Source organism: Festucalex cinctus, chromosome 8 (assembly GCF_051991245.1).
Source record: "Festucalex cinctus isolate MCC-2025b chromosome 8, RoL_Fcin_1.0, whole genome shotgun sequence".
NCBI lineage: Eukaryota > Metazoa > Chordata > Actinopteri > Syngnathiformes > Syngnathidae > Festucalex > Festucalex cinctus.
The window spans coordinates 25,869,972-25,896,318 of NC_135418.1; the positions used below are offsets into that span (position 1 = coordinate 25,869,972).

The 26,347-nt window shown below is 40.0% G+C and overlaps 2 protein-coding genes across 14 annotated transcripts in view; one reads left to right on the forward strand and one right to left on the reverse strand.

The window, feature by feature from the left end:
• phc2b (polyhomeotic homolog 2b (Drosophila)) overlaps positions 1-26,347 on the forward strand; it is a 91,021-nt gene that overhangs the window by 32,890 nt on the left and 31,784 nt on the right. For 9 of the 12 annotated variants that reach the window (XM_077530973.1, XM_077530974.1, XM_077530978.1 and 6 more), the window contains 2 exons: positions 4,582-4,759; positions 25,073-25,247. The gene's annotated coding sequence lies outside the window, so the exon portion shown is untranslated. Of the gene's footprint in view, positions 1-4,581; positions 4,760-20,414; positions 20,529-22,823; positions 22,850-24,870; positions 24,971-25,072; positions 25,248-26,347 lie in introns of those variants that run through there. The other 3 variants (XM_077530975.1, XM_077530976.1, XM_077530972.1) reach the window with 3 other exon arrangements.
• On the reverse strand, positions 1,116-20,927 carry slc2a1b (solute carrier family 2 member 1b). 2 transcript variants are annotated; one of them, XM_077531004.1, is made up of 10 exons: positions 20,504-20,927; positions 12,373-12,468; positions 7,922-8,082; positions 6,888-7,128; positions 5,995-6,157; positions 5,690-5,877; positions 5,156-5,260; positions 4,863-4,964; positions 4,580-4,783; positions 1,116-3,839 (listed from the first exon to the last, which is right to left on the reverse strand). In XM_077531004.1, exons 1-10 carry the CDS (start codon positions 20,516-20,518, stop codon positions 3,645-3,647), a joined length of 1,470 nt encoding a protein of 489 aa, XP_077387130.1. In that variant the 5' UTR covers positions 20,519-20,927; the 3' UTR covers positions 1,116-3,644. The 2 variants fall into 2 exon arrangements, with proteins under 2 accessions (XP_077387130.1, XP_077387131.1); XM_077531005.1 differs by lacking the exons at positions 12,373-12,468; positions 20,504-20,927 and adding an exon at positions 10,153-12,362.

The following is a 26,347-nucleotide window of genomic DNA, read 5'->3' on the forward strand; positions in this document are numbered from 1 at the left end:
TGCTGCCTTTGAGACATTCCTTTTATTGTTTTTGTCAAAGTTTTCCAACATGACAGGATTATGTAAAAAAAAAAAAAAACAGGCAATCAAGGTGATCACAGCAATTATGTTGCATGTAATCCGCAACAATCCAGAGGATTTTTTTTTTTTTTCCAGAATTACCATCCAACCTCGTAAATGAGCCCGTGTTTCTCCACCCCCTACTGTCCCCTTAATAACATAAATCCTATTGAACAGTGTTGGGTTGGGGGGGTTATAGCGTTTGAACTGGTGATCCTCTTTATCCAACCAGGAGCAGAAGGGGATTTCAAACCATCCTGGAGGTCGTATTGATAATGCTATACTGTATCTGATTAGTGTAAACAGTCGCTCACGGCGGGATCCCACCGAGCGGTTTCTTTCTGAAGGTTAAAGTTTGAAAGTACGAGGAGTTATTATTCGCCAGCACTGTGAGGGTTCGAGAATAGGTGGCGCCGTAATAATAATAAGCCATGATCTCATCTGGCTCAAGGTGATCGTGAGGGTTAGCGTTTAAACTTGTTTTCCTGGACGTCGGCCTCGGCAAAGGCGAACGATCAGGAAGGGAGGCGGGACGATTAGCCGGCCGGACGGTTTCATTAGCATGAATTCGAGGACATTTGAAGGTGGCTTGCGGGTAGACCGAAACAAGTTGGATTACAATTACTGTCATGATTCATTCAGAGTTACCGTTTGTTTCTTCTGTGTTTGCTTCCGCTCGATACATTCTGTTGCGTTCTCATATTGGACACTACTTGCTGGATATTTTTTTGCTCTTTGGTGTCCATAAATACGCTCGGATGTCTGTGCACTACCCGTTCATTTCCAAACACACCACTAGTGTTTTGTTTACAATTCACTAGCCCGCACAGCTAGCTAACGTTAGCATTAGCCAGCCTAACTGCCAGTCCAGTTGAAATGGATCATTTGTCTATGGCCGTCAGTGGCAATGAATGAGTTAACTTTTGGTAATTTCTGTTGTATTATTGACGTTTCACAAAGATGCGGTTTGGTTTCCTAGTTTTCAAAAATGAAGTTGCTGTTCTATGATTTTCATCACATTAACCACATACGTATATGCACACACACAAACACAGTTTCCGTGTGCATCAATTCTTTTATTCAGCCAATTGTAACAATTGGGACATCAGTTGTTAACATTTTCCTCAACATAAATGAGGTTCACATTCCATAAAATAACACACACATGTATTTTTTTTAATTATTAAAACACTACAATATTTTTGTGCCCGAGAGAACACCTTGTTTTTTACTCCTTCAACATCTGATGATTGAATAAAAGTGTGAGGCTAAAACACATTTGAAAAAAAGTACAGTCCTCTTTGCAGTAACAGTCTAAGAATACAAATACTTCAGACTCTTTTGAACATTTTTTTTTTTTGGAGTGGGTGTGCTATTTTATTTACAAGATTAGATTTAAAAGGCTTGCATATGTCAGTATCACAAAATTCAATTTTTTGTGTGTAACTGGAGTGCACTTAAAGGTCACTTGAAAGGCACAGATTGAATGGCACAAATAAAAGACATCCAAAATACAGTCACTGCCCAATAAAAAAAAAAAAAAAAAAAATATATATATATATATATATATAGTTACTTCACATTTAGTGTCTTAACATGTGCATCCTGGTGAAAAAATGTTTTGTAAGGGTCCACAGTAGGGGAAAAAAACCCCCCCAAAAAACATCCAAATTCAGTGGTGACCCCAGGAAAAATATCAGCATCACAGATTGATATGAAATTTGGTGTAGGTGTCTATCATAACACGATGCACAGAAAAAAGACTCAAGGACCCAAAATTGAACAATTTTGGCTTGAAGCAGCCCTTTCCTACTTTGTAGCCCGGAATTGTAAAAACAAAAAAAGAAGAAAAAAGAATCATCAACAGCCCCTACCAACAGTTTCATGGCATGACATTATTTTGAGGATTTTCCCCAAAATTGTTTTTGACAAAATTTCCAGACACATGCTTTTTAGTGGACAGTGAAATTATGTTAACTTATGGAATGGTCACAATGACATGACTTGGATTAAAGTCCTGATTTGATGATGCATCGTGCCAAAAAGTGGCCTGAACTTGGAGCAATACACAAAATAACAGCAAAAAAAAAAAAAAAAAAATGTAAATATGACACAAATCCCATTTCAACAGACATCAAGTCATCCATCAGCCTCTATCCTCTGAAACAGAGATTTGCTCCCAAGACAAAAAGAAAAAAATGAATAATAAAGTGCTACTAAGTATGTTTTCATTTGACTGGTTTCCTCAAACAGAAGAGACGATGAGAGGAGTGATACAGCAGAAGTAGACAGCCAGGCTGAGTGAGCAAGCTCAATACTGCAACACATGACAGCGCACAACAATAACTTCCACAATGGAACGCATAGCCAGGCTTGGAGAATTGATCCAAGACAGGATAATAAGGCCAACTTTCATTTTTGGTCCATTTTTTTCTCACTTACTTCCACTCTAAAAAGATACTTTTCCAGATGTGCGAGGCTCTCACAGAAAAAGAACCTCACAGGGGAAAAAAAAGATGGCAGCCGCGAGTAAATAGCACACAATTTTAGCATTTTTAAGTATGATTATAAAACGTGTATTGTCAATTCTTCCTCTTAAAAATGTTACAATTAAAATCATGGATGAACAGAAACAGCTTTAACTGGGGCCACACTGGAAAAAAAGGCTCATTACGATAAAAGTTATGAAATTTGATCAATTGGATGTCCAAATGCTCACACACTTTTTTTCCTTTAAATTTCTAGTAATATTGTGACTTTACTCACAGTAATATATGACTGTATTCTTGGAATAGTATGATTTCAATATAATAAATTAAGACTTAATTCATTCCTTCAACATTATTTTACCAACTATGCTCAATTACAATTGGGACTAGTGTCCTAAAATTGTGACTAAAATTCCACTTAAAACAGTTCAACTATATGAATCGACTTGACTTTAGTCTTCTAAATTTTTTCAGTGTGGCCTTAAACTTCTTTGTCATGAACATTATCAATTACATATACACTTTTTCTAAAGAAAAAAAAAACTGGCTAAAATATCGTCACTCTAGCGTCAACAAGTAATATACATATCAATAGAAGTAACAAGATGTGAGCAATATCACTTTTTTCCTCAGTAACATATTGGGGGCGGTGATTTCATAGAAAAGTGCACCATCTGGAGGAGGAAGCCGTGCAGGAGCTACAGTGCGAGTCTACAGTGTAACATACAGCATTTTGTTTTACAGTATGATTGCTCAGTGAAAAAGTAGATCTATATAAAAAAAATAAAAGAAAGGCGGCCTTTTTCCTTCTTTGAAATATCAAAAACCTTCTGACACACCTCTTTCACATCCCAGGGGCCACATGCTGCCCGCTGGGTGGCGCGAGGTGTGTGCGTGTGTGTGTTTGTGTGTCAGTGGGGGCTGGGCAGTAGAAGATGTACTAAAGACGACTGAAATGTGCTGACAGTGTGAAAATGATTATACGCCGGGACTCCTCTAGTAACTAGTAAGTAGACCCCTCCACCCCTTCTCCCCGCCCCCACCTCACTGTGATCAAGAGTTTGTCCCATCTCTTGGGAGTGGGAGGGGGACGCTTCAGAGCTGCGAGTCGGCCCCCAGGCTGTTGAGCTCCTCGTGCTTCTCTCCGCCCGTGACGGCGCTCTGGCGGAAGCCGGACGCGATCTCGTCAAAAGTCCGGCCTTTGGTCTCGGGGACTTTGAAGTAGGTGAAGACGAAGAAGAAGAGCAGCAGCACGATGAAGATGACGAAGACGTAGGGCCCGCATGCCGACTGCATACAAGACACAAGAGTCCATTACTTGGAGATGGATTTTTATTGTTGCCTTAAGGTTTTTTTTTTTTTTTTTTTTTTTTTTTTTTTTTTAAATTCTGTTTATTTCCAATGTTGGTGGAATCAGGCCTGGTATATTCAATAAACTCAAATATTTTTTTAATATTTTTTCCCCCTTAGAAAATTTGTGTAATTTATTCTCTTAATATGAGGAGGGGTTTTTTTCTTGTGTTATTAAAATATTTTAAAAATATGACTTTTTCAAATTCTGACTGATGAAAATGTTTGCTTTTGATTCCTGTAATATTCCAACTTTTTTTTTGTTTTTTTTTGTGAAATCAAAACTTTGTTCCCTTAAAAAAATATTACTGCATTACATTATTCCTGTGATGAAATTGTGACTTTCTTCATGAAATTGCCACTTTATAATTAGGACTTTATTCTCTCGCTTTTATAACTGTGCTTAATTTAATAGTACTCTTGTAACTTATGACTAAATTTAATGTATAATCATAGTAGCTTTCATCTCACAACATGAATAGTTTCTCCAAAAAAAACAAATATATATAAGTATTACTATCGTAATTTTTAACAGCATCTAACAAACCTGAGCCTTATTATATATTGCATTTTTTAGTGTCAACGCATAATACAGTAATGGTACATTACTCTATTTCAATGCTAATATGAGACTTATTTCTTTTCATATAATACTAATAATATGGCCATGTTGTACTCACAGCTAAATACTGGAAGCCCATCCCCACAATGAAGTTGGCGGTCCAATTGGAGAAACCCGCCACAGCCACCGCTGAAGGCCTCGGCCCTTGGGAGAACAATTCAGCCACGATGAACCACGGGATGGGACCCGGCCCGATCTCAAAGAAGGCCACGAAGGCGAAGATGGCCACGATACTCAGGTAGGACATCCATTTGATCTGGTCCTGCGGTGGGGGACGGGAAAGAGGGGCGTTAGATGGAGAATCGGGACTTGTGCAGATTTGATCCGAGAGGCTCGCGTACCAGCAGAGCCATGGCGATGGTCATCAGGAGGGCAGAACCGGCCATTCCCAGCAGCCCCAGCAGGTGGAGAGACCTGCGGCCGGCGCGCTCCACAACAAATAGCTGGAAGAAAGGAACACGAGTTAGCCGCTGAGACCATTTGAACAATGTTGCTAACCAAAACAGCAGCATGGATTAACATTAACTCTTGGCGATGATCCGCTCTATTTTATTGATCAGGGTTTAAGACTTGACTTTTCTGACGCATACTCTTCTCAATTTTTTTGAGTGGAGTTGGGCTTTTCCATACTCACCGACACCACAGTAAAAGCTGTGTTGACGACACCGGCTCCGATGGTAGCGTAGACTGGCTGCGCCACACCGGCCTGCTCAAAGATGCTTGTGGAGTAGTAGAAGACCTGACAGGACCAAATGATATCAGTTTCAGGTTGTACTTGCTAATGTATGGGAAAAAAATCCTTTAATGCCACTAATTTTTTTTTTAACACAGGATTAATGACTGCCCCTTAGAAAGCCTGTACTGGGGAATTCCAGTTGCAATGCAGCAGACACACCCACATCAAAAGTCAGCAGTAATAAATTTAATAATAATGCATCCATATGTGGAGACTGGGGTCAAGTTGTATTTTACAATTGTATAAATGCAGTTAATTCATGTTAAAGATTAAATAGTTCTTAATATGAAAAGCAAAATGCACCGACCTGTCACCAACGTCTTACAAATGCAATTATGCCAACTAGTGGCAGAAAAATAACTTGAGCTAACTATTGAAGTCCCCGCTAACATAAAAAAAAAAAAAAAAAAAAAACAAGTGTGGTAAACTCACAGCGTTGATGCCCGACAGCTGCTGGGAAAGTTGCAGCACGACGGCGACGAGGAGGGGCTGGCGGTAGAGCGGTGAGCGGAACAGCTCCAAAATGGTCACCTTCTTCTCCCGCATCATCTGCCGGCTCTCCTCCTTCATCTCCTGCATATCGGCGCTCACGTCGTTAGTGCCTCTTAACTTCTTCAGCACTAATATAACAGAAATATAAACAGTTTTTTATTCAATATAATATCTGTTATCGGGACCTTGCCAAAAATGAGCCTGAACTTTAGGATCCCAGGTCTGCGGTATTTGTGAGAACTTACCGGTCTTGGCTTTGTTTTCTTCGTTTTTGTTGATGAGCAGGAAACGCGGGCTTTCGGGGCAGAAAGGCAGCAAGATGCACTGCATCACCGACGGGATGAAAATAAAGCCCATGAGGAGCGGCCACAATTCGCTATTGCCCATGATGGCCTCCAATCCAAACACCTGAAATCAGCCAGCAGGCTCAGATGAGTGATGAAATCTATTAAAGAAATACCGTACTTGACTCATTGAGCTATTTTCAGCAGTAAAAAGTTATTCAAGTTAACATTTTGTCCAGGATTAATTTGATAACTTCATTATTTGTTGTACAATTAATTGTTCATGAAAAATAATTACGTTATCACATTAATAACTCATTCAAACCCCAAAACGTGTAAACGTGTTTTTTAATACTACTTTGTCCTCCCAAAAACGTATTTACACGTTTTTTGTTTTTTTTTGCAAAAGCATACGGAAGGCTTTGATGCAGCTTCTGACATGAAGATGTGGCTTAAAGCAATGAGTTATTTAATAAAAACGGCCAGCAGGTGGCAACAGAGTATAAGACATCAACCAGGGCCATGTTGTTTTCACCAAGAAAGTGAATATTGATGAAACTTAGCGATATTAAAATAATTGCTACAAAACAGAAACAGGTATAAATATACCTTTTTTCCTGATGAAACAATATTTTCTGGGCCTTGCAAAATCGGTCAAAATCCAGTAAAACTGGAGCCAAGAGGGTGGCTTCAGTGAAAAATGGCTGGGAGTGAATGAGTTATTATCTTCTTACTGTTGAGAATGGCTCAATGTGTGAAGTATCCCTCTAAAGAGACGCTAATAAAAAAAAAAAAAACTAAATAAATGAATAATAAATAAATAAATAAATTAATTTTAAAAAAATCTACAGTACCTGTGCAATGAGGATGCCCACGACGATGCCGAGCTGGTGGAGGGTCCCCAGAGCCCCGCGAAGTGACGTGGGCGACACCTCACCCACATACATGGGCACAAAGCCAGTGGAGAGGCCCGAGTAGTAGCCCACCACGAAGCGGCCGATGATGAGCATCTCGAAGGAGGATGCCGTCTTGGAGAAGCCCATCAGGGCCGATGAGATTAGGGCCAGGACATTGGCCATGAACATGGCGTTTCTCCTGAGAACATCAAATAGATATTTGAAAATCAACGGCAATTCGAAGTCCCCAATTCCGATGACCGGTAAATGCTGTTACTGATGTTTTTTAGGGTCAAGATAATGGGAAGCTGAATGCCCAGCTGACATGGCAAAAAGCTACGTATGCGAAACACGATATTAACAGTGGATTTAAAAAAAAACAAAAAACAAAACAAAAAAACTCACAGTTGTCGGCAGCTGGTTGAAGGACTTTCAGTAAAAATGTGAAAAATATTGATCAAAACAAATATGCATTCATTAAAATGTCTGGCTTTTCCACATGCACAAAAGCTTGCAGTCTTGTGGGAAGACATTTACACAGCTGCAAAACCTAGATGAAGGGCCCTTCAGTGTAGTCTTGAGTGGGTGAACGACTAAAGCTTGGTCTGCTAATTACCCTCAGGGGATCATTAAAAATACACACAAGTTGAGGAAATTTTTCCATGCAGCATAAAAAATGAATTCAAGTGTGGGAGCTAGAGGGGAACCTTGTGGGATGCCAAATTTAATCCTTGTTATAAATAATTCAACAAAAAACAAAATAAAAAAATAAAAAAACATCCTTAGATAGCTCAGTGAACATTGTTGAGATTATCACAGGTTGCTCGTTGAAATCCCTCTTTAATATTTGTCTTATTTAATTAACTTCTTAGTTGTACCATATTTAGGGACCTCAGATCTTTGAACTTAATTTCTAGATTGAAGAAATCTTAACTAAAGGGAATGTAAACCGAGTACCACCCACAATCATGGCGAGTGAGTTTTAGAGTTACCTTCCGAAGCGGTTGACAAATACGCCAACCGAGAAGGAGCCGAAGATGCCGCCAACGGAGAAGATGGCAACAGCAATGGACCAGATGGCTTTGAGGGTGATGTCCGAAATGGGCTCCTGGTAGCGCTCGACCCATGTGGTGTTGATGAAGTTCTCGATGATCTGTAGAGAAGACAGGATGAGGATGAAAAACACAATCACGTCTGCAATGATTCCAAACCTTGATTGAGACAAGGGATGTTACCTCAGTACCTAGCTCAGTTTTAAATCCTTCTATAGCTTAGTTGGTAGAAAAGAATTGCAGGTTATGACAGAGAGCCTTCGATTCCAGTTCAAGATTCCTTCTTATATAATGAATTTGTACAACGGCCCGTTTTACATTAGAAAAATCTTACAGCACACTGAGCACAGCAACAAACAAAAGTGGTCTTAAAAAAAAAGTGTAGTGGACTAAAACAATGATGAGCTCCTTAATTTCATTACAATGTATTTAATTAGTGTATCGAGTGAGCAGTGAGCTGCTAAAGTGGCCAGCAGATGGCAGCAAAGTGCAATCGCCATCATTTCCTGGTAAGTTCTGTCACCCAAATTTACTCCCCTCCCCCCACCAAGACTGTTGACAAACACGCCCAGGCCAGCTAGTGGCAGTGGTTAAATAACTCCGCCTGCTTGCGTGTGTCAGGGCTTATGTCACAGCAGCCTCCACTCACATGATTGGAAGAATGTCACAGCTCAACGTGTGTGACTTGGTCAGTATGCCGCTTGACCTCCACTGACGTGCCTGACGTCCAGGTCAAGTGTTTGTTTTCATTGGCCAACAGCAGGGGTTCTCAAACTTGAATGTTATAATTTCATAATAACAATTTAGTATTTATTTTAAAACGGTTGTAATGCTCTACTCTTTTTTTTCTCCTTTTTTAAGAAAGGGAAAAAATGATAAATGAATAAATTGATGAATGATATTGGTAAATTGATATTAGACATTTTTAAAAGCTTACGAGAGAAAAAAAATAATCATACTTTAACAAGTTAAGTACATTTAAAAAACGTTATTCTCGTAAAATTAGGATGGACTTTTAATCTGGGGAAAAAAATAATGCCTTATTCTAAAAAAAAAAAATGAAAAAAAAATACTATATTACGTTCTGGGACTTAAATCCTCTAATCATTACAACTAAAAAAAAAAATAAAAATACAAAACAACAAGTTTGTTTGTAAAGCTTTGAATAGCGCCAAAGAAATGGCCTCCTCCTTAATTATTTTTGCCACATGAAGGCAAGCATGTTTTAAAATAATACTTATTGCAAATTATTTAGCTAACAGACTCCAGTATGAGACCTACTGAACCAGATATCAGACTTGCCGTCCTATCCCATCTGGAGGGAAGCTGGCTGCTCTAAGCTGGAAACCCGCTTATCACCTCACACTAGTTGAGAGATACTTGTTATCACACAGCGTCCCTCTGCTCATGACCTTCACAACCACTCACTCGCCATTTTTTTTTTTTTTTTTTTTAATAGATCACTCACTACCATCCAGAATTGTTAGCTAATTAGATATTGGAAGATGAGGAACTGACGTAGCATTAGGTGAGGCTGAAAGTTTTCCACAGTTCCTCCCAGACCGGGAAGTGCAGTATGCAAAACAGATAACAAGCTGCCTCATTGACATGCACGCCATGACCTTCACGCCTACCGTGTAAGCTGTTAAGGCACCAGTCCCCAGTTGGCTGCAGTGCTACGTTTTGTTGTCACCACCATTCTAAAACTTGTCTCCTATGCTCATACATAAAAAAAAAAATTAAAAAAAAAGACCCTTAGTCGCCTCCACAATTTCCTTAAGCACTGTTTTCTTGCCACTCTATTTCTCTCGGGATAAAATTAGTCTCTTTCTGTGATGCACGCTCATTCTCAATTTTTGTTACTTTCTGCTTTTTAGCATGTCTTCTTAACTCATTCAGTGCCATTGACAACTATACACGTCAAAGATCAATTTTTAACTGGGCTGGCAGTGAATGAGTTAAAACTATTGTGTTCAGTGTCGTGTAGATTCTACAGCTTTAATGCTTAGAAACAGCAATCTGAGCTGAGTCGCAACCTCCAATAGAGCTTAGATTTAGACATTATTAAATCCATGAATATATAGGCTCAAGTAAGATATAGCGCCTCGGTAGTGGAAGGGAATATTCCTCTCCGTGCCCCCGCTAAACTGCACGTAAACGTCCTGACTGACCCCGAGCTTGTGTTCCTTTCGAAGAGGGCCGCATAGGCCCGTCCAGCAGCTGGCAACAGGAAGCGCACGGCCTGAAGACAAGCTGTGCATTCATGCTGCCGGCCTGTCAGCGGGAGTCGCTCAGGTTGTTGAGGTGAGCGATGTACTCACCAAGTGAGTCAAGGGAAAAAGAAAAGAAAAAAAACATTAAAAAAAAAACACACACACACACTTCCAGTCGTGGTAGATTTGGTCTGTATTCATTCGCCAGTGTAAAACGACTTTTTCAAAACTAGGGGTGTCAGAATTAGTGCCTTAATATTGAGTTAATTTAAAGTTCCTTTAACGCCACTATTCCCCCCCACGATTAATGAAAGTAATGAATTACTTCGAAAGCGTGCACTGGGGGAATTCCAGTCGCAACGCAACAGACATCCATGTAAAAATTTAGCAGTAATAAATTTAAGAATAATGCATATATTTGTGGAGACTGGCATCAAGTTGTATTTTACAATTTTAAGAAGAATTTCACAAATTACCGGTACTTCATGTTAAAGATTAGAAGCTTATATAGCTCTTAATATGAAAAGAAAAATGCACTGAGCTGCCACCAATGTAATTATGCCATCTAGTGGCAGAAAAATGACAACACAAATCAAGATCACACATTTTTTTTCTTACAGTACATCTTTTTAATTTTAACTAAATTTACGAACTACTGTATTGTGAAATTACTGATCAATGACTAAAAGATGCTGCCGTATTTCTATTGAAATCTTTTTCAACTTTTATGTTGACAAGAGTATGAAAACTTAGAACAAAAATATTTTATTATACATTTAGAATAGATTTAAAAAAAAAAAATTGCGATTAATCGTGAGATGACTAAATAATTTTAATCGCCTGACACCCCTTTTCAAAACCAATAACACTTTTGCTGAATTTTTAATTGTTACGTTCATTGGGTTTCATTCTGATATTAGCGATTTAGCAATTCTGTGCATCCGGCTACCTTAAATTGCAAAGTGAAAGTAAACAGGACAATTCCCAGCAAACACCGTAAGAATTTGTTGTGGTAAAATGTAAAGCGATATCCTCTTCCTTGATCATCAGCACAAAGGGATTATGAGCAAATGTGTCTGGGAACTGTTTTGCAGCTTTCACGTGACGAGTGTGTGTATTAAAAAAAAAAAAACACTGACCAAATCCCCCTTCTACTCCCATGTGTCGGCATTCACGCTGCTTAGATCCCCCCCCTTTCACTGTGCCTACATTACAACTAACAACTTCACCCCGTGCGGATTAACAGTCCTGGAACAGGCCCCTAATGCTGTTCCGCACGTGTAGACTCCAAGGCAGGGAGACTTTTTTTTTTTTTTTAAAACACTAAATTGAAAGCTAAATAGTCTGGAAGCAAAATGAAAAGTCCAAGTTGCACTTGTTTGGACAGTGAAGAGTCTCTTAAAAATATCAATACATCAATTTTCTGTAGTGATTTATCCTCATTAGAATTGCGGGTCAGCTTCGCTTATTGCCTGCGTGTGCATATCAGTCACTAATTCAAGTCTGTGGCAATACAGCAAACAGCTGAGGATCCTGTTGAAAGAAAGGTAAATAGAGAGCACGTAAATGAGGTTGGGCCTATCTGGCGACACACCTGAGAAGAGACCCTGTGTGTTGTGTGGCCGCAGGGTGCGCCCAGACCAACGCGATCGAACAATCCCGCATAAAATTAACTCCCACTATATATCCTCCCGGAAATTGGCTCCTTTATTAAGCTCCCTGTTAATAAACTTCAAATTGACTCGGAGGAGGCGGTATGAGAATGTTTTCTTACTACCTGCGTTGCCCTGGGAACAGGTGCCTTTTCATTTCCTGCAGTAATCCTTGCCTAGCCAACTGTCAGTCAGTCCATTTTCTGACTCTTATTTACACAGGAAACACTCCGAGTCTGTTAACATAGATGTCCTTGGGGCTTATAAACCCTAATGCTGCTATTATTATCACCCTACTAAGCCCACCCCCTTTTCCACTCTGGCCCTGAGCTAAGCACATAACAGGCATGGGGCAATATTGCAGAACCATAATATTAAGAATTTCTCCTACTTGAACATCCCTCAATCCATTTGCTGTACTTATTCGGCTTGGGTCACAGGTGAGCTAAAGCCTAACACAGGTAACTGTTGGGGTACACCCTGGATGGTTGCGAGCCAATCGCAGGGTACTTTGTAATATTCTCACCTTTTGAGGTGCATTGATGACACCCGTGTTGTATCCGAACTGCAGCGATCCAATCACGGCGGTCCCGACACACAGCATCAACGGGAAGGTGATTTGCTGCACAGGGAGAGAAACAGGAAGTGATGTCAGGAGTTCAATAGGTTAGATTTAGGGATCAATAAAAGGAGACATTGCATAAAAAAAAATATATACAAAATGGTCAACTCCAAACATAGAGGACAGAAGTTAGGGGCTTATAGGACAGCGGTCGACAATAGAATTGAATTAGTGACCTTATTGCTGTGAGGCAGTGGTACTAACCACTAAGAATTTGACATAGTCCACAAATGGGACCTTATCGAATTCAATCCATCCAGGAGAATGTGAGGATCTCCACAAGTTGGACCTTGACAATCACCACATGCTAATTATTAGCAGCATAATGAATGCAATGTTTGAGAAAACATCTGATGATTTTATCACATTAGCGACGCAATGATTAATCGACATCTATTATATTAGGAAATTACTTGATATTTATTTTGATCCTTGTCCATTTGTCCAAATCTTCAGAATTTCATTCACTGTAAATATTCACAGATTTATGTAGTCCTCCATGAAAGCAGACTTAATATCTTTGTCTTGTCTTGTGCCAACTGTAAACAATCTGATTTTATTCCAAAAATGATAAAATTGTATCCAATACATTGATTATTAAAAATAAATACTAGTTGCAGCCCTATATCACATGATGAAACACCACTCCACGCAATTGATGTAAACACCTCCAGGGGGAACTTCCAGACACCTATACGGTATATGTTATTGGCTTCTGTTCCCAACATTAGACCCCCATGGAGCCGAACGACTTTGAGCATGTTGTCCTCATACCAGAAACGTAATAAACCAGAGCATGTTAATGTTAATTTCCTTCATGTGGGACTTGGCAAACAAAAGCTTGGGGCAAAACTCGTTGCAGTTACATTTTGGGCCAATGGGATTTATTGCTGTTGTAGCAATTTCTAGGTAAAAGGTTGCAGGAAGATTTTTCGTTTGCTTATCCTGTTCAGACTCACAGGGATCATACAGAAGCCTATTTGACCATTTGGCAAAAGATGGGATTTTCGGTCTTGACTGGCGACCTATTCATTAAAACTGAGCAGGAATCGATCAAACACTGGCTACATCAAATTCAGTTTTAGTCCAGTTTCAATCACGCATGTTAGTTTTTAATAATAGTCAACCTCATCGTTGGAATATTATAGCCGTTGGATTAATGTCACGTTAAAACTACAATTTACTTTTTATTTTTTTAACTTTTCATGTATTTTTGCATGTTGCACTTGCTAGCTGCAGATTTGAAAGGTGGTGTGTCGTGACAGATTAGCAGAGACAAGATTTTTCAAAATCAAATAATTTGTCCCGTTTTTTGTTCATGAACTAAAATGACCATAAATTTTAGCCCAGTTTTTATTAAGTGAAGTACATTTTCGTCTCGTCTTCATTAGTCGACGAAAGTGCATACTGATTTAGTCCGTTATTGTTTATTAATGGTTTTTGTCTAGTCTAGTTTTAGTCCGGTGAAGAATGTGTGTTGACGAAATTATTTTTGTTTAGTTTTCTTTGATGAAAGTAACACTAGTCTGCGTGACATGTTTCTGGGCCATGGAGAGGAAAGACAATCAACTAGCATCTAAAACATGCACTGTGGCGTACGCCATAAAAAATTAAAGCCACTCCAAGCCCGCCTACAAGGATGTCTAATGTGTGTAATCAAGCTCACCACAGCCTTGTTCAGTAAACAGACTTTTGGACATGAAGTGTACAGCGACGATGATCGACCGATCTATAAAAGAGTTTCAAAGAGCTTCCTTACTGTGTAAACAAAGAAATCTTGTCTCCGTGGGAGAAGCCATTGCTGGCTTTATGAAGGCTGGCTCGCCTTGGGGAAAAGCCTGAAATATGTGCAAATACTTCCTTCAACGCTTGAATACAGCAACTGGGAGAATGAAAAATTCAGGGGCTAGAGAAAAATCGACCAGCTTTACCTTTTACCTACATACCAAGACTAAATTGGTCTGGCATGCTGTATGCAATATTCTAGAAGGGAAATGTAAGCTCTCTCTGTAAACTACACATGTAAACATTCCGCATTGAAGGCAATACTGGCGATGTAGCATGACTGTGCATAATTCTAACTCCATAGCAAACATTTGCTGCGTCTCCTTTAAATGCTACACAGAAGGCAGCGAATGTAAGATTCCTACTCCTCTGTACGCAGGGCAGTAGCATATCATGGCATTTAATTGTTTGGCAAACAATGAAGTCACACCCTAGGTGTAATTTTACTATCATCCTTGCCAAAAAGGAAGCCTACTGTGTGACTTCATCACGGCAAACTTCCAAGATGCACTGAGTCCTTGCACTAACTTTTAGTGAGGTAGGACAATAATAGCTGGCGTTAATATATTTGCATTATACAGTGCAATTGTGTCAGCTAGTGTGATGAAACTTGGATTAAATAGTGTAAAGATACAATACAGATGGATTTCTTTGTGGCTGATGACTGGCTGAACATTTACTGTACAATGTCAAAGAATGAGAATCGCTCCAGGAATCCAGCATCTTATAAATAAAAGCAAGTGGAATCCGTTGTGTTGTACACACTCTTGACTATAAAGATGCCTCAATTCGACTTGTCCCTGCTTGTGAAACGTTAACCATGTGATGTACTTCAGGTTTGACATTTTTGGGATGAAAACAAAACTATAGTTTCTTGAGAGGCTGTAAAAGCTCAGCTCCCCACAGATTCTACTTTTCAGCAGGTAAACACTATTACCAGAGTCAGTTGCCAGATGGGGTAGAAGAATTTTTTTGTAATTTTCAAAAGGGTGCTAATGAGTGAGATTTGCTGATTTGTCTTTAGGACCCCTAAAATACATAAACTCCCCTCACCACTGTTTTAGATACAATACAGAGAATCTGTATATATACTTGCAGCTGACAGTCTAGAAAAATGTAGATTTAAGATATTTATCTTAGCACAACCAGGAAAATAACGCCATCTATTTACCGTACAACTACATGGCTGCTTCGAGTTCCCTCGTAGTGCGCTAAACCTAGTATTTCGAGACAATATGAGGCTAGGACAAAAGTGAATGCTGATGAAAGCAGCTTTGTTTGGACTTTAGCTCAGCTGGTAGCCCCCGTAAGCCGTGCCTACGAGGACTCTATCACGTCCGTCCACGGGCCGCGATCTCATCTTACGCATCTGTGGGGAATCCAATATGTGATCCCCTGCAACTTCACCAAGCTCAACACTCATCCTCCTGACCAAACACTTGTTTGCTTTGGCATCTGGCTCAAGCCTTCACCAGCTTGCTGATTTATGCCCCACTACACTAAAACAAACAATTGGCACATGGTGACCAATTTGATACATACTTGATTAGTGTTTGATTGAAAACAATCTAGATTCAGGGAGGTCAGCAAAGTGTACAAGGAGTGTTTTACTGCATTCACCGTTAAGGGAATAGCAAAACAACCATGTCCACATTTTACAAGGCCATGTTAAACACGGTCATCCCCTTCAGACAGCGCACTCCCCGTTAACATAGTCTTGAAGAAAATTTATGAACGTGTATGCAGTTACTGGCAATGACAGTACTATCATCCATCCATCCATTTTCTTGACCGCTTATTCCTCACAAGCTTCGCGGGGGTGCTATCTCAGCTGGCTTTGGGCAGTAGGCGGGGTACACCCTGGACTGGTTGCCAGCCAATCACAGGGCACACAGAGACGAACAACCATCCACACTCACAAGCACACCTAGGGACAATTCGGAGCGCCCAATTAACCTGCCATGCATGCCTGTGGAATGTGGGAGGACACCGGAGTACCCGGAGAAGACCCACGCAGGTACGGGGAGAACATGTAAACTCCACCCAGGAAGGCCGGAGCCTGGACTCGAACCTTAGTCCTCAGTACTGGGAGGCGGACGTGCTAACCAGTCAACCACCGTGCCGCCCCGACAGTACTATATTTCGTTAATTTTCTGATGAAAATCCCCACATCTCCACTATGTTAATGGTTTTCCTATCTGTGCTATGAAAAGTGGGCAGTGAAACTACATACAATAAATACATTTTACAACATCATATTTATAACAAGAATCACTTTTAGCTTCCTGAACACCCTTTCAAAACATGTACTTCCCCTTCAGGCACACCTCGACCAATCACTTGGTCTTGAGGCTGACTCAGGATGAAAGTGCAGTTGTTGGGAAATAACCACAATCTTTTGTTTCGCTTATAACATTTAAATCAGACATAAAGTCTACGCACCCCTGTTCAAATGTTTTTGTCTTGAAGAACAATTAAAGCATTTCAAAACTTTTCCCATCATTAATGAAACCGATCACCTGTAGGCTACAACTCAACTGTTTAAAAGGGTTAAATTGATTAAAACAAACAACTGTGATAATGTGGTTGCACAATTGTGCCTGTGTAAACCGGCACATACCTTCCAAAAGGTCATTTTGGCGCAACGGCACAATATTATTCATCATCATAAGAACATCATGCCTACAGTGATTGAAGCACAGTGGCAGCATCATCACGCTTTGGGACTGTTTTTCTTCAGCTCGATCGACTAGGACCTCAAAACAGTGAATTATGAACAGTTCAAAATAGCAGTCAGTGTAAGCGCAAATCCTTCATGCCTCTGCTAGAAAGCAAAGAAATGTGAGAAGTCTCTTAGAACATCTGGTTTATTTTGTGTAAATTAGAGGCACTTGAAATGGTGGCAGGTGTCTGCTGACTCCCATTTAACAAGAGTTTGAATGCGATTGGCTAATTCAGAGAAGCAGTCTCTATTAGTTATAAGAGGGTGCATACCCGACAACGATCACAGTTGTTTTTATTTACCCTCTATAAAACATTTCCTCTTTGGTCAAATTAATGAATGGTAGAAAACTTTAAAACTGTTAGTTTTGTTGTTGTTGTTTTTTTTTTTAACAAAAATCCCGGCATTTGATCAGGGGTGTGTAGACTTATTACAACCTCTGTGGCTCCCCAATTCCTTCAGTCTTAAAACAAGCGAAGAACCCAAACAAAAATGTTTGTGGTTATAAACTAGTAACTAGTTTAAACCCAGTCCCCAAATGTCACCTTTGCACTATGAATCATGTTGATCCAGTGCCAAATATCAGTGTGGTGTAAATTGTTTTACCTCACCGGTACGTCCTATTTTAGTTACAAGTTATAAAGAACATAATAAACAGGTGCAGTTCAATCCATTCTTACTTGCCAGGAAATGGCTTCCACTTCAACATTTAATTGTTTTTTAATTGTTGCTTCCTATCTCTTCTTCCTAGAACAGATGCCTCAAATGTAATTTGTGCGCACTAGTTTGCCAAACATTTCCTGGTAATCCAAGTTATTCTTGATCTTTCTTCACACATTATGAAACAATGAGCTTGTTTGACCTGGCAATAACTTCTCTGGGCAATGATCAACTTGTAAAGCATTTATCCAACTTAAGTTTGTCTATGTATATTCAAAAGGTGATTTAATCCTCCAACATAGCAGACGGTCACATGTAGGGCCAAAAAAAAAAAGAAAAAAAAGCTGTGCTCTTTGCTAGGCGTCGCTAAAGCAAACACTACGACCTTCGTGACATAGCACATCTTAAAATAAATCTTGTGTGTGTGACAAGTCAGGGGGTCCTTCGTGTACTCATGATTTATTGACTCTGTGGACAATTTCACTTGAGGAATACAGCGGTAGTGCTTGTTCATTTTAGAACACGTCTGTCTCATTAGGTCTCATTACGAGTGTAAAGACAATATCAAAGGAAGGCAGCACATCAAATGGGCGCCGGCTTTGCAACCATGTGCAGGGGTTCGAGAAAACGTGAGCCGCCGAGCCCAACCTCACATGAGCTTTTTGTCCAAATAAGCCGAGTCAACGGTTCGTTTAACCCCAATTAGCGGTTTATTCTTTGCAAAAAGGGGGGGGCACAAACAAAGCCTTGTTCAGAGTTCAGCTGCGATGGCGGCAACGTGTGGCTCATTAGTGGTGGTTACCATGTCAGGTGTAGGTGTGCTACACATTGACAGAACACACCCCAGCACGAATCGTAGCACATGAGAAAGCTGGCCTGAAGTCAGCGTACAAAAATGTATACGGTAATTGCAGCTCTGACAACTCGCTGTAAATTTCCATTGACTTTCCCCAGAAACGAGAGCCGCTAAGATGCATGTGTGCAACTTGTGCAGTTTGCAAATGCATCAACTGGCTCTTATTGGGTCACGTATGGCCGCCCAGTGGGTTGATGTGTGGAAACTGGGACTGGACATTCCCATCACACACATACCAAACATCCAGCCGATAGGGACAAAGTGGGGTGGCACTCACAGGGGAAAAAGTGCACAAGGCTAAAGCAACAACAGCTAATATTGTATAGCACTACATCTCAAGGTTGCATCTTTTTTTCCCACAATACATTTAGTAGTTTTTCCGTGCCCTGGGGGGGTTTATCAGATTAGACCGTAATTGTCAACTGAGAGCTTTTTTTTTTTTTTAGGGCTATATAAATAAAATTAATTTGACTTGACTCGGGGGGCTGCATTGCTACACCACAAAATTGTTTTTCTGGTGTCTAACTCGCATTTCCTGTCTGAGAAGGCGAGGATAACGGCGTCAAGCTGCACTATTTAGTCAGAGACAATATTATTAGACACCAGATAAAGTGCTGTTTAGTTTCACAACAATGAGAAATACACGTTTAGTGATTATAAATAAGGTCTCATACCTTCTCATTGGACCATTCAGAAAAGTTCAAATAAAGCGTTCAGTTGACAACCAAGTTTATAGCATTGAGTGTGTTTGTTTTTTTCTAAGATGCTTGGTACTGGTGAGCTAGACAAAAAATCCACTTAGCATATGTCTGCATAACTACTGATGTAGTACAAGAAGAAACCCTTAAATAATGGTACAGAACTGGGAAGCCTTAAACTGCTTATCCAGTTCAGGGTCCTAGATGAGCCTGATGGAGCCTTTGGCAGCTGACTGGGCGACAGCCAGACTACAGTCTGTACCGTTTGTTAGTCAATCACAGGACACATACACAGGCAGATGACAATTCATATTCAGGAGTTACCCTGTCACTGAATGGTAACAGAATCCACGCTGTCTGCATGGATGCCAGGTAACTGAATCACTACACCAACAATAGCAACATTCCCCAAAAGGCAACATTTATCCACGGATCACATATTTCTCAGAAAATACAGAAATGCACAAATCTATGCAGCCTACAGTCAATTTCATTAGGAGGTAGCCTGTGTGTAGTGTATACATAACATAATCAGCTCATCAGCAAGCTCGGCAGAGGCCAGCTAACAATCCTGATTATTTGATTCAGGCGTTTTGGAGGAGGGAGACAATGGAAATTAGGCTGTGTAGGGGCTCTTGAGGACTGGATTTGGAGACCCCTGCTCTGCACACTGATTCAAGCTTATATGGCCATCCATCCTAACCTTTCATTTGTGATGTTCCTTTGAACCTTTGATGGTAATCAAGACCATAAAAGGACACTCACAACAAAGCAATTCAATAGAAAACAACTATTTACAAATATTTACAAGGAGCGCTACAAAACATGCTGGGAAGTGAGTGGCTTCATTGCTATAAAACCTTTCTTCACCCTTGCCATATATATTTTATTTATTTATTTATTTATTGCTAATTTCATGTCATTATTAATATATACCCCTTTTTTGGCAATATATATGTATGAGTGATTATACTTTTAAGGAAGGCTCCGCTCTACTGAATGAGCCCCACGTTTGATAACGTCGAATCTGTTAAGAAATGGCAATTCTATAATACACAAAATTAAATATATTATTGGAAAATATATATTTTTGGGACATGGACTAGCATAGTTTGAAACGAACATGTTGTACGCTAAAATGGATTATAAAACAATTAAAAAAAAATAAAAATGAAAAATGAAAAAAAAACATTCGAAAGTGCGGTGCGAGAACGACAGCACAGTTGCGTAGCATCATGGTTTATGTCACGTACTCAATGACCCCGCTCGGAAAACACACGTTAGGAGCAAAAGAACAGGTTTGACAAAAGTTACCTTTCCAGAATCCATGGCCGCGTCGGTAAGGCAACGTTTTCTTCTTGTTTCTTCTTTAGTTCGTCGTCTTGTTTTTGGTTGAAGTGCTGGAAGGAATATTGGCAAAACTTCCTCGTCTTCTCACAATCTCAAGTTGCTGCTGCGTTTGCATCAAAGAGTGGAAAAGTCTATTTTATGTCACATTGACGCTATTTGCCCCCAAAAAATGACCGTTCCCCGTTTTTGTTAAATACTTAAAAATCAAAATGTATTCGATGTCGTTCCAGCTCCCTTTCGCCTCGATTTTGTCGCGTAGCCTCCTAGTTAGAAGAAAAAGACTGTTGACGCTCTGTGTTTCGGTAGTTTTCCTGCTTCTTTTTCTTGTTGCGGAGCCGTAGAGAGAAAGCGACTAGTTTTCCTCATGGGCCGGCTTGGGCTGATATATGTCATGAAGCTGACGCAATGCGCGCAAGGGACCCGCCTATCGACGCACAGTCTCTTTGGAACTTGTGCGAGGCCCAGCCTCCCTCTCAGCCAATGGCATAACGGCTGGTTCTCGAAGCACCAAGAAGCCCCCTCTCCCTAAAAACATGTGCCCAACTTTAATTTATATATACCAAAGGAATCACGTGCAAGTCGTGCAATGTGACTTTTGTCCCTCCAAAGAGTATCTATCTATCTATCTATCTATCTATCTATCTATCTATCTATCTATCTATCTATCTATCTATCTATCTATCTATCTATCTATCTATCTATCTATCTATCTATCTATCTAAACTTACTGCAATTAATTAGATAATTATTTTTGTCTTAATAATGTAATTACTTTATGTGTATGTTAAATGTTGCAATAATATCAATATTGCCAAGCAGATGATCACATCATGTTTTCCAATATAGTACAGCCCTAATGTGTACATATTTACCATCATTCTCCGACCAGTGATCTCCACCCACCTGTGACCTTCCAGTCTTGTAACAATGGCTTATTGATGGCGTCCACACGTGTGATCGAATGATCTTTCACCACCTCGGTGAGATGCCCTCCACTCAGCCCCCTTCTCGCCTCTGATCTGCCATGTTTGTTACCAAAAGGCTTGAAACAACAAATTCAAGAGGCCAAAACTGTGCACTACCTTTTGTTTTGGATAGACGGAAGGGGTCTAGCTGGTTTGTATGTAAAAACAAAAAACAAATCAAGAAAATAATTGGGAGAGGCAGAAAGGTTTTGGGCGTGAATCCTTGAAAATCCGTCATCTCCTGCCTTTGAAACGTTGAGAAACAATGTCAGGGGAAACCAAAGTATTTGGACACCTGGCCATGACAAATACGGGAAGCGAAAATTTGGAGTTGGTGGACAACTGTTCTAAGAAGATTTTCTATAAGATGTTGGGAGTGTTTGTGGGAATCCATTCATTCAACATAACACTGAAGTTCCTCCATGCAAAATTCAATCTCCTCTTTGCTGTCACTGGTGCGACGCCATCACAAAAAAGTCCACTTATACCATGTTACTGGTTGAACAACCTCGGAATAGACCGATTATTGCCAGGCCAATTATCGGCGCCGATATTCAACATTTTGGTGAATATTGGCATCAGCCAGCTTGAAGAATCATACGGCCGATAATAAATCTGTTTGAAAAAGTTAATTATTTAAAATTTTATAGATGCTTCTGACCCTGGGAACTCTTTGCACCTTCTGTCTTTGTTTGAAATTAAAACTAGATCAGTAAAATTGTAATATTTTAGATATTTTGAAATTTAAAAACAACAACCTTTTTGTTAGATTTGTAAAACAAAGATGTCTATTGACAGATTTTTTTTTAAACTCCAATATTTTACAAACCCTAAACGTTGTTCAATAAATATATGCTTAAAAAAAAAAAAAAAAAAAAATCCAGCTCTTGTTTTTTTTTTTTTTTTTTTTTTTTTTTTTAATGCCAATAATTTCCCTTTTAGTGAAAATAAATACCGGCTCCAAATATCGGTTATCGGTGTCCTTGACTACTAATGATCAATATCGGTATCAGCCCAATCGGTCTATCTCTAAACCAAACATGCCATTTTGGAGGTCTTCTGAAAAATGACAATTTTTCAGGGACAGGTTTTCGGCTTGATGCCAACGATGTCTTGCTAACTTGCTGCACCGTTTGTGTTCAAATATGTGATGCAAGTTTCATTAGCCCATCTTTGGTGATTTTCACGTTTTGTTAGCATTAAGTTAGCTGACTGTGGTAAGTTATATCCATCCATCCATTTTCTGAACCGCTTACTCCTAACAAGGGTTGCAGGGGGTGCTGGAGCCTATCACAGCTGGCTATGGGCAGGATACATCCTGAACTGGTTGCCAGCCAATTGCAGGGTAAGTTATATGGTTTGCTCAAATACACAACGTGCAAGCAATAAACAGCTGAAGCAAACTGCAGTTTCTCAAACACTCACATGTCAGGTACCACTCTATCTATTACACATAGCCCCTTTTCCACCAACAAGAAACTGTGTTGCTGTTCCATCTCACGTCATTTGTTAGGCTAGAGGATGAAACAAAACAAATAACTTGTTTTAAGCCATACACACTCCAAATTGGAAACAAAAAACTCCAGAAACAATGTTGAATTGTTATATTCCACTGCTTTAAATAGGCGCAATTCCAAGAAAAAAACACAAATACTTGTAATGGAAATAAAATAATCATGATCAGATAAGGAAAAGCACCTGCATTTGTCTGTCTGTGTGTGTATGTTTTTTTTAAAATGGACACAATAACAACAAAGACTTGACTTGACTGAATCAAACGCTCAGGATGCCACTCCAAGGAGGCTCGCTTTTGTCCCGTTTGAGAAAAGGATTCAACATGAACATAGCATCAAACAGTGGAACTGCCAAACTGGAACATAATCTGTTCCGCTGTGACGCTAGTTGACTTCCAAGTTGTTTTCATTCATTCCAGGCTCAAATTGCCTTTGTTGGCAATGTTTTAAGTGGCACATTGGCGTTTTTAACTGCGCTACGAGACGACCAATGAATAATACGAGTAAAATGAAGTAAAAGAACTCAACCTTTTCAAATACACATCTGGCATGTGTTGGCAATATTCTCAGGTCATTTTCACGCTAGTCATTAGACAGTGTGCTACATGTGATACAATATATTTTTGATCACGTTACATGAATGTAAATAAATATTATTGCTCATTTTCAACCGAGCAGTAAGACCCTTTGCAAAGTCTCAGTAATTTCCAATAAAGAACAAGTCAAACACAAATGGACATGGAAGTAATTCTCTGGCCGCTGTTCAGCTGAGTCAACAGGCTGCTGAGATTCGCCCGCTCACAATAGAGGCTGAGCTCCGTGCGGCCTTTCACGTAATCTCCCCGGCTATGTGATTCTCGTCAGTCAGTGTTCGTCACCAGCCTTTTTGTTGATAATACTCTTTTGAGAGCTCACTTCACAATGCTGGTGGAGCTCAGAGTCACCCAACCACCCTTCTCCCTTTTTCATTTGGAGATTTCACATCGTGTCCATCCCGGTTCAAAAACTTGAATAACCTCTTGATTAATGCCTGAACTTTTCAACTATACAGCACTAGGGCAATTTTGTAGAAGCATGATGACTAGGCTATGAAAAATATTTTGATGATGATAAAGGCTTTGTAATTACTGACATCAGCAGAAACCCACCCTAGCTCCTGTCTTTAGTCATCCTGCTCCACAAACCAGAACATAGCCTAAAAATGTACTCGACCGCCGCTATGTAAAGCGAGGATTGATATCATTTGAACTTTTTCATAGAGAATTAATCTCTGATCAACTGAAGATTATTGGGACCATTAAAGATGGTGATGATGTTTCGATTTGAGCGTTAGTCTCTGTCACATTTTGTGAATCGGATTCTTCTTGCTTCTCCCGCAACGACCGGCCAGTTATGGCGGACACTGTGACTTACAAAGAAGAATTAAAACAGAAGAATGTTCACATGTTATTTATTGAAACTTAACATGGTGCTAGTTTCTTCCATGTGAAAAAAATGCTGCTTTTAGTCACCCAAAAGAACAACAAAAAAAGAGGCCATTTTAGAGCTGTAATTTTAATAGAGTAATACCACAATGTTTTTTGCTCACTGTTATCATACCATCAAAATCTATCATCCCATGCCTAGTGTTGAGTATTGGTTCTCAACTGTTGCTAGATGAAGATTTTCTAGTTGTAGCTAAGTCACGACCCACGTTAAGACGTTAAGAACAATCAAGGAAACATGGCCTTGAAAAATAACTTTTGTATCATAATTTAAATATGCATGCTCAGGCTATATGTTCAAAGTGTCTTTCAAAGCACCTTAAGAACCACTACCTGAAGAACACCTACGAATGTTTACTATCTGTCAGCAGCCCACTTTTGAGTCCTGAGCCCAACAGTTGAGAATCACTGCTGTGAGGACAGCTAGTTGTGGCAAGAGACCATGTTTGCCCAGGGTCAAATCTTACTGTATGTTGCTAGTGGTTACGTAATATAGTTGTTTAGGTCTGTCTGTAAACTTGACACGATTTGACCTCACCATTCACTTTTGCTCTCTTTTAATCCTTAAAGATGATGACTTGGATATATGAGAGGAAATGCGACATCAGGAAGCCCGGCTATGCCATCCACCTGTTGAATGCACTTTGCTTCTTGGCTGGAGCTTTTCCGCAAAAAAAACTAAACACGGCATACGCAACCTGCACACTCCCAAGATTCCGAGCTTGGGTTGAGCCAAGAAAAACAGGTTTGTTTCCTTATTCTGCACAGCTTGGGTCGTGGTCCCGCCAAACACAAACGCATCAAAGGTATCCTTTCATCGCGGGGTCATTAAAGTACATCGCAACCATTTAGTACTACTTGCCAGTAAGCTAAGGCTGAATTTAATGCATCGTTCACAATTCGGATTTCTTTCTCAAGTGGTGCATTTGTGGCGCTGCGTAAAACACACAGGAATAAGCTTGTCTCTGCCAGCGTGGTGTCATCAGAATACACCGATTGGTAAAAAGATAGAGGCATTAAGCAAATCAACTCAGATAAGTATTAAAACTGAATTGGGCAAACTGCAGTGTTAAATCCAGCCAAGGTCACACAAGATCATATCGTATTTGTAGTCCTGGTATGGCAATTAGAACACAGATTTTCAAAATGCCCAGGAGTGAGGGTTTCCTAAAAAGATTATTGTGAACACAAGCACTTTTGTGAGGAGGTGCAGCCGACCTCGTCCGACGTCTCCAGCAACGAGTTATGGACTCTGCCTCTTTGTCCCGACTTTTTCCTTGGCTCACGGCTTGCATGTCTGGTCGGGCAAGGTCGCAGGGTGCCCTGTCATTCATCTTCCCAAACATTTGGACTGTAATCGGCTGGCAGGAGCTCGTGCCAAGCCATGCCCACCACTGGCTGTTAAAACACTGACTGATGTCCGCACTCTGAATGGGGAGTGGACAAGATAACTGGGCCCTGGCTAGGGGGTGCAATTTCTCACAAAACCATGGATACTGAATATATGAGGGACTGTACTCTGCGACAGTGGCAAGAAGCCAAAAGAGGAACACAGTCATTGGGACTGTTTTTGAACCTTTAAAGGCAGGTTTTGCTTTCTGTGTCTGTTGGTCATTCCGTGCATTTTTTTTTAGAGGAAATTTAACCACTGAAAGTTTTGCAACATGGTCAAATGCGGACTGACATCTTTTGGACCGATTCTAGAGTACCCTTGTTTTCAGTGCAGCACCATGATCAGGTACACTAATTGACTGTGAATGCAGATCAATAGAAACTGGTTGCCGTGTTGTCTTTTTTTGGGTCATTCACTTGACACACCTGACCCTAAAAGAAAACTATTTACAG

Coding starts and splice junctions, on each gene's coding strand:
- slc2a1b (XM_077531004.1), bottom strand. Junction 5,878..5,994: donor AGAAAACAAAGCCAAGACCG/GTAAGTTCTCAC, acceptor CTGTTATATTAG/TGCTGAAGAAGTTAAGAGGC. Junction 4,784..4,862: donor CCATCGCCATGGCTCTGCTG/GTACGCGAGCCT, acceptor CCCCCACCGCAG/GACCAGATCAAATGGATGTC.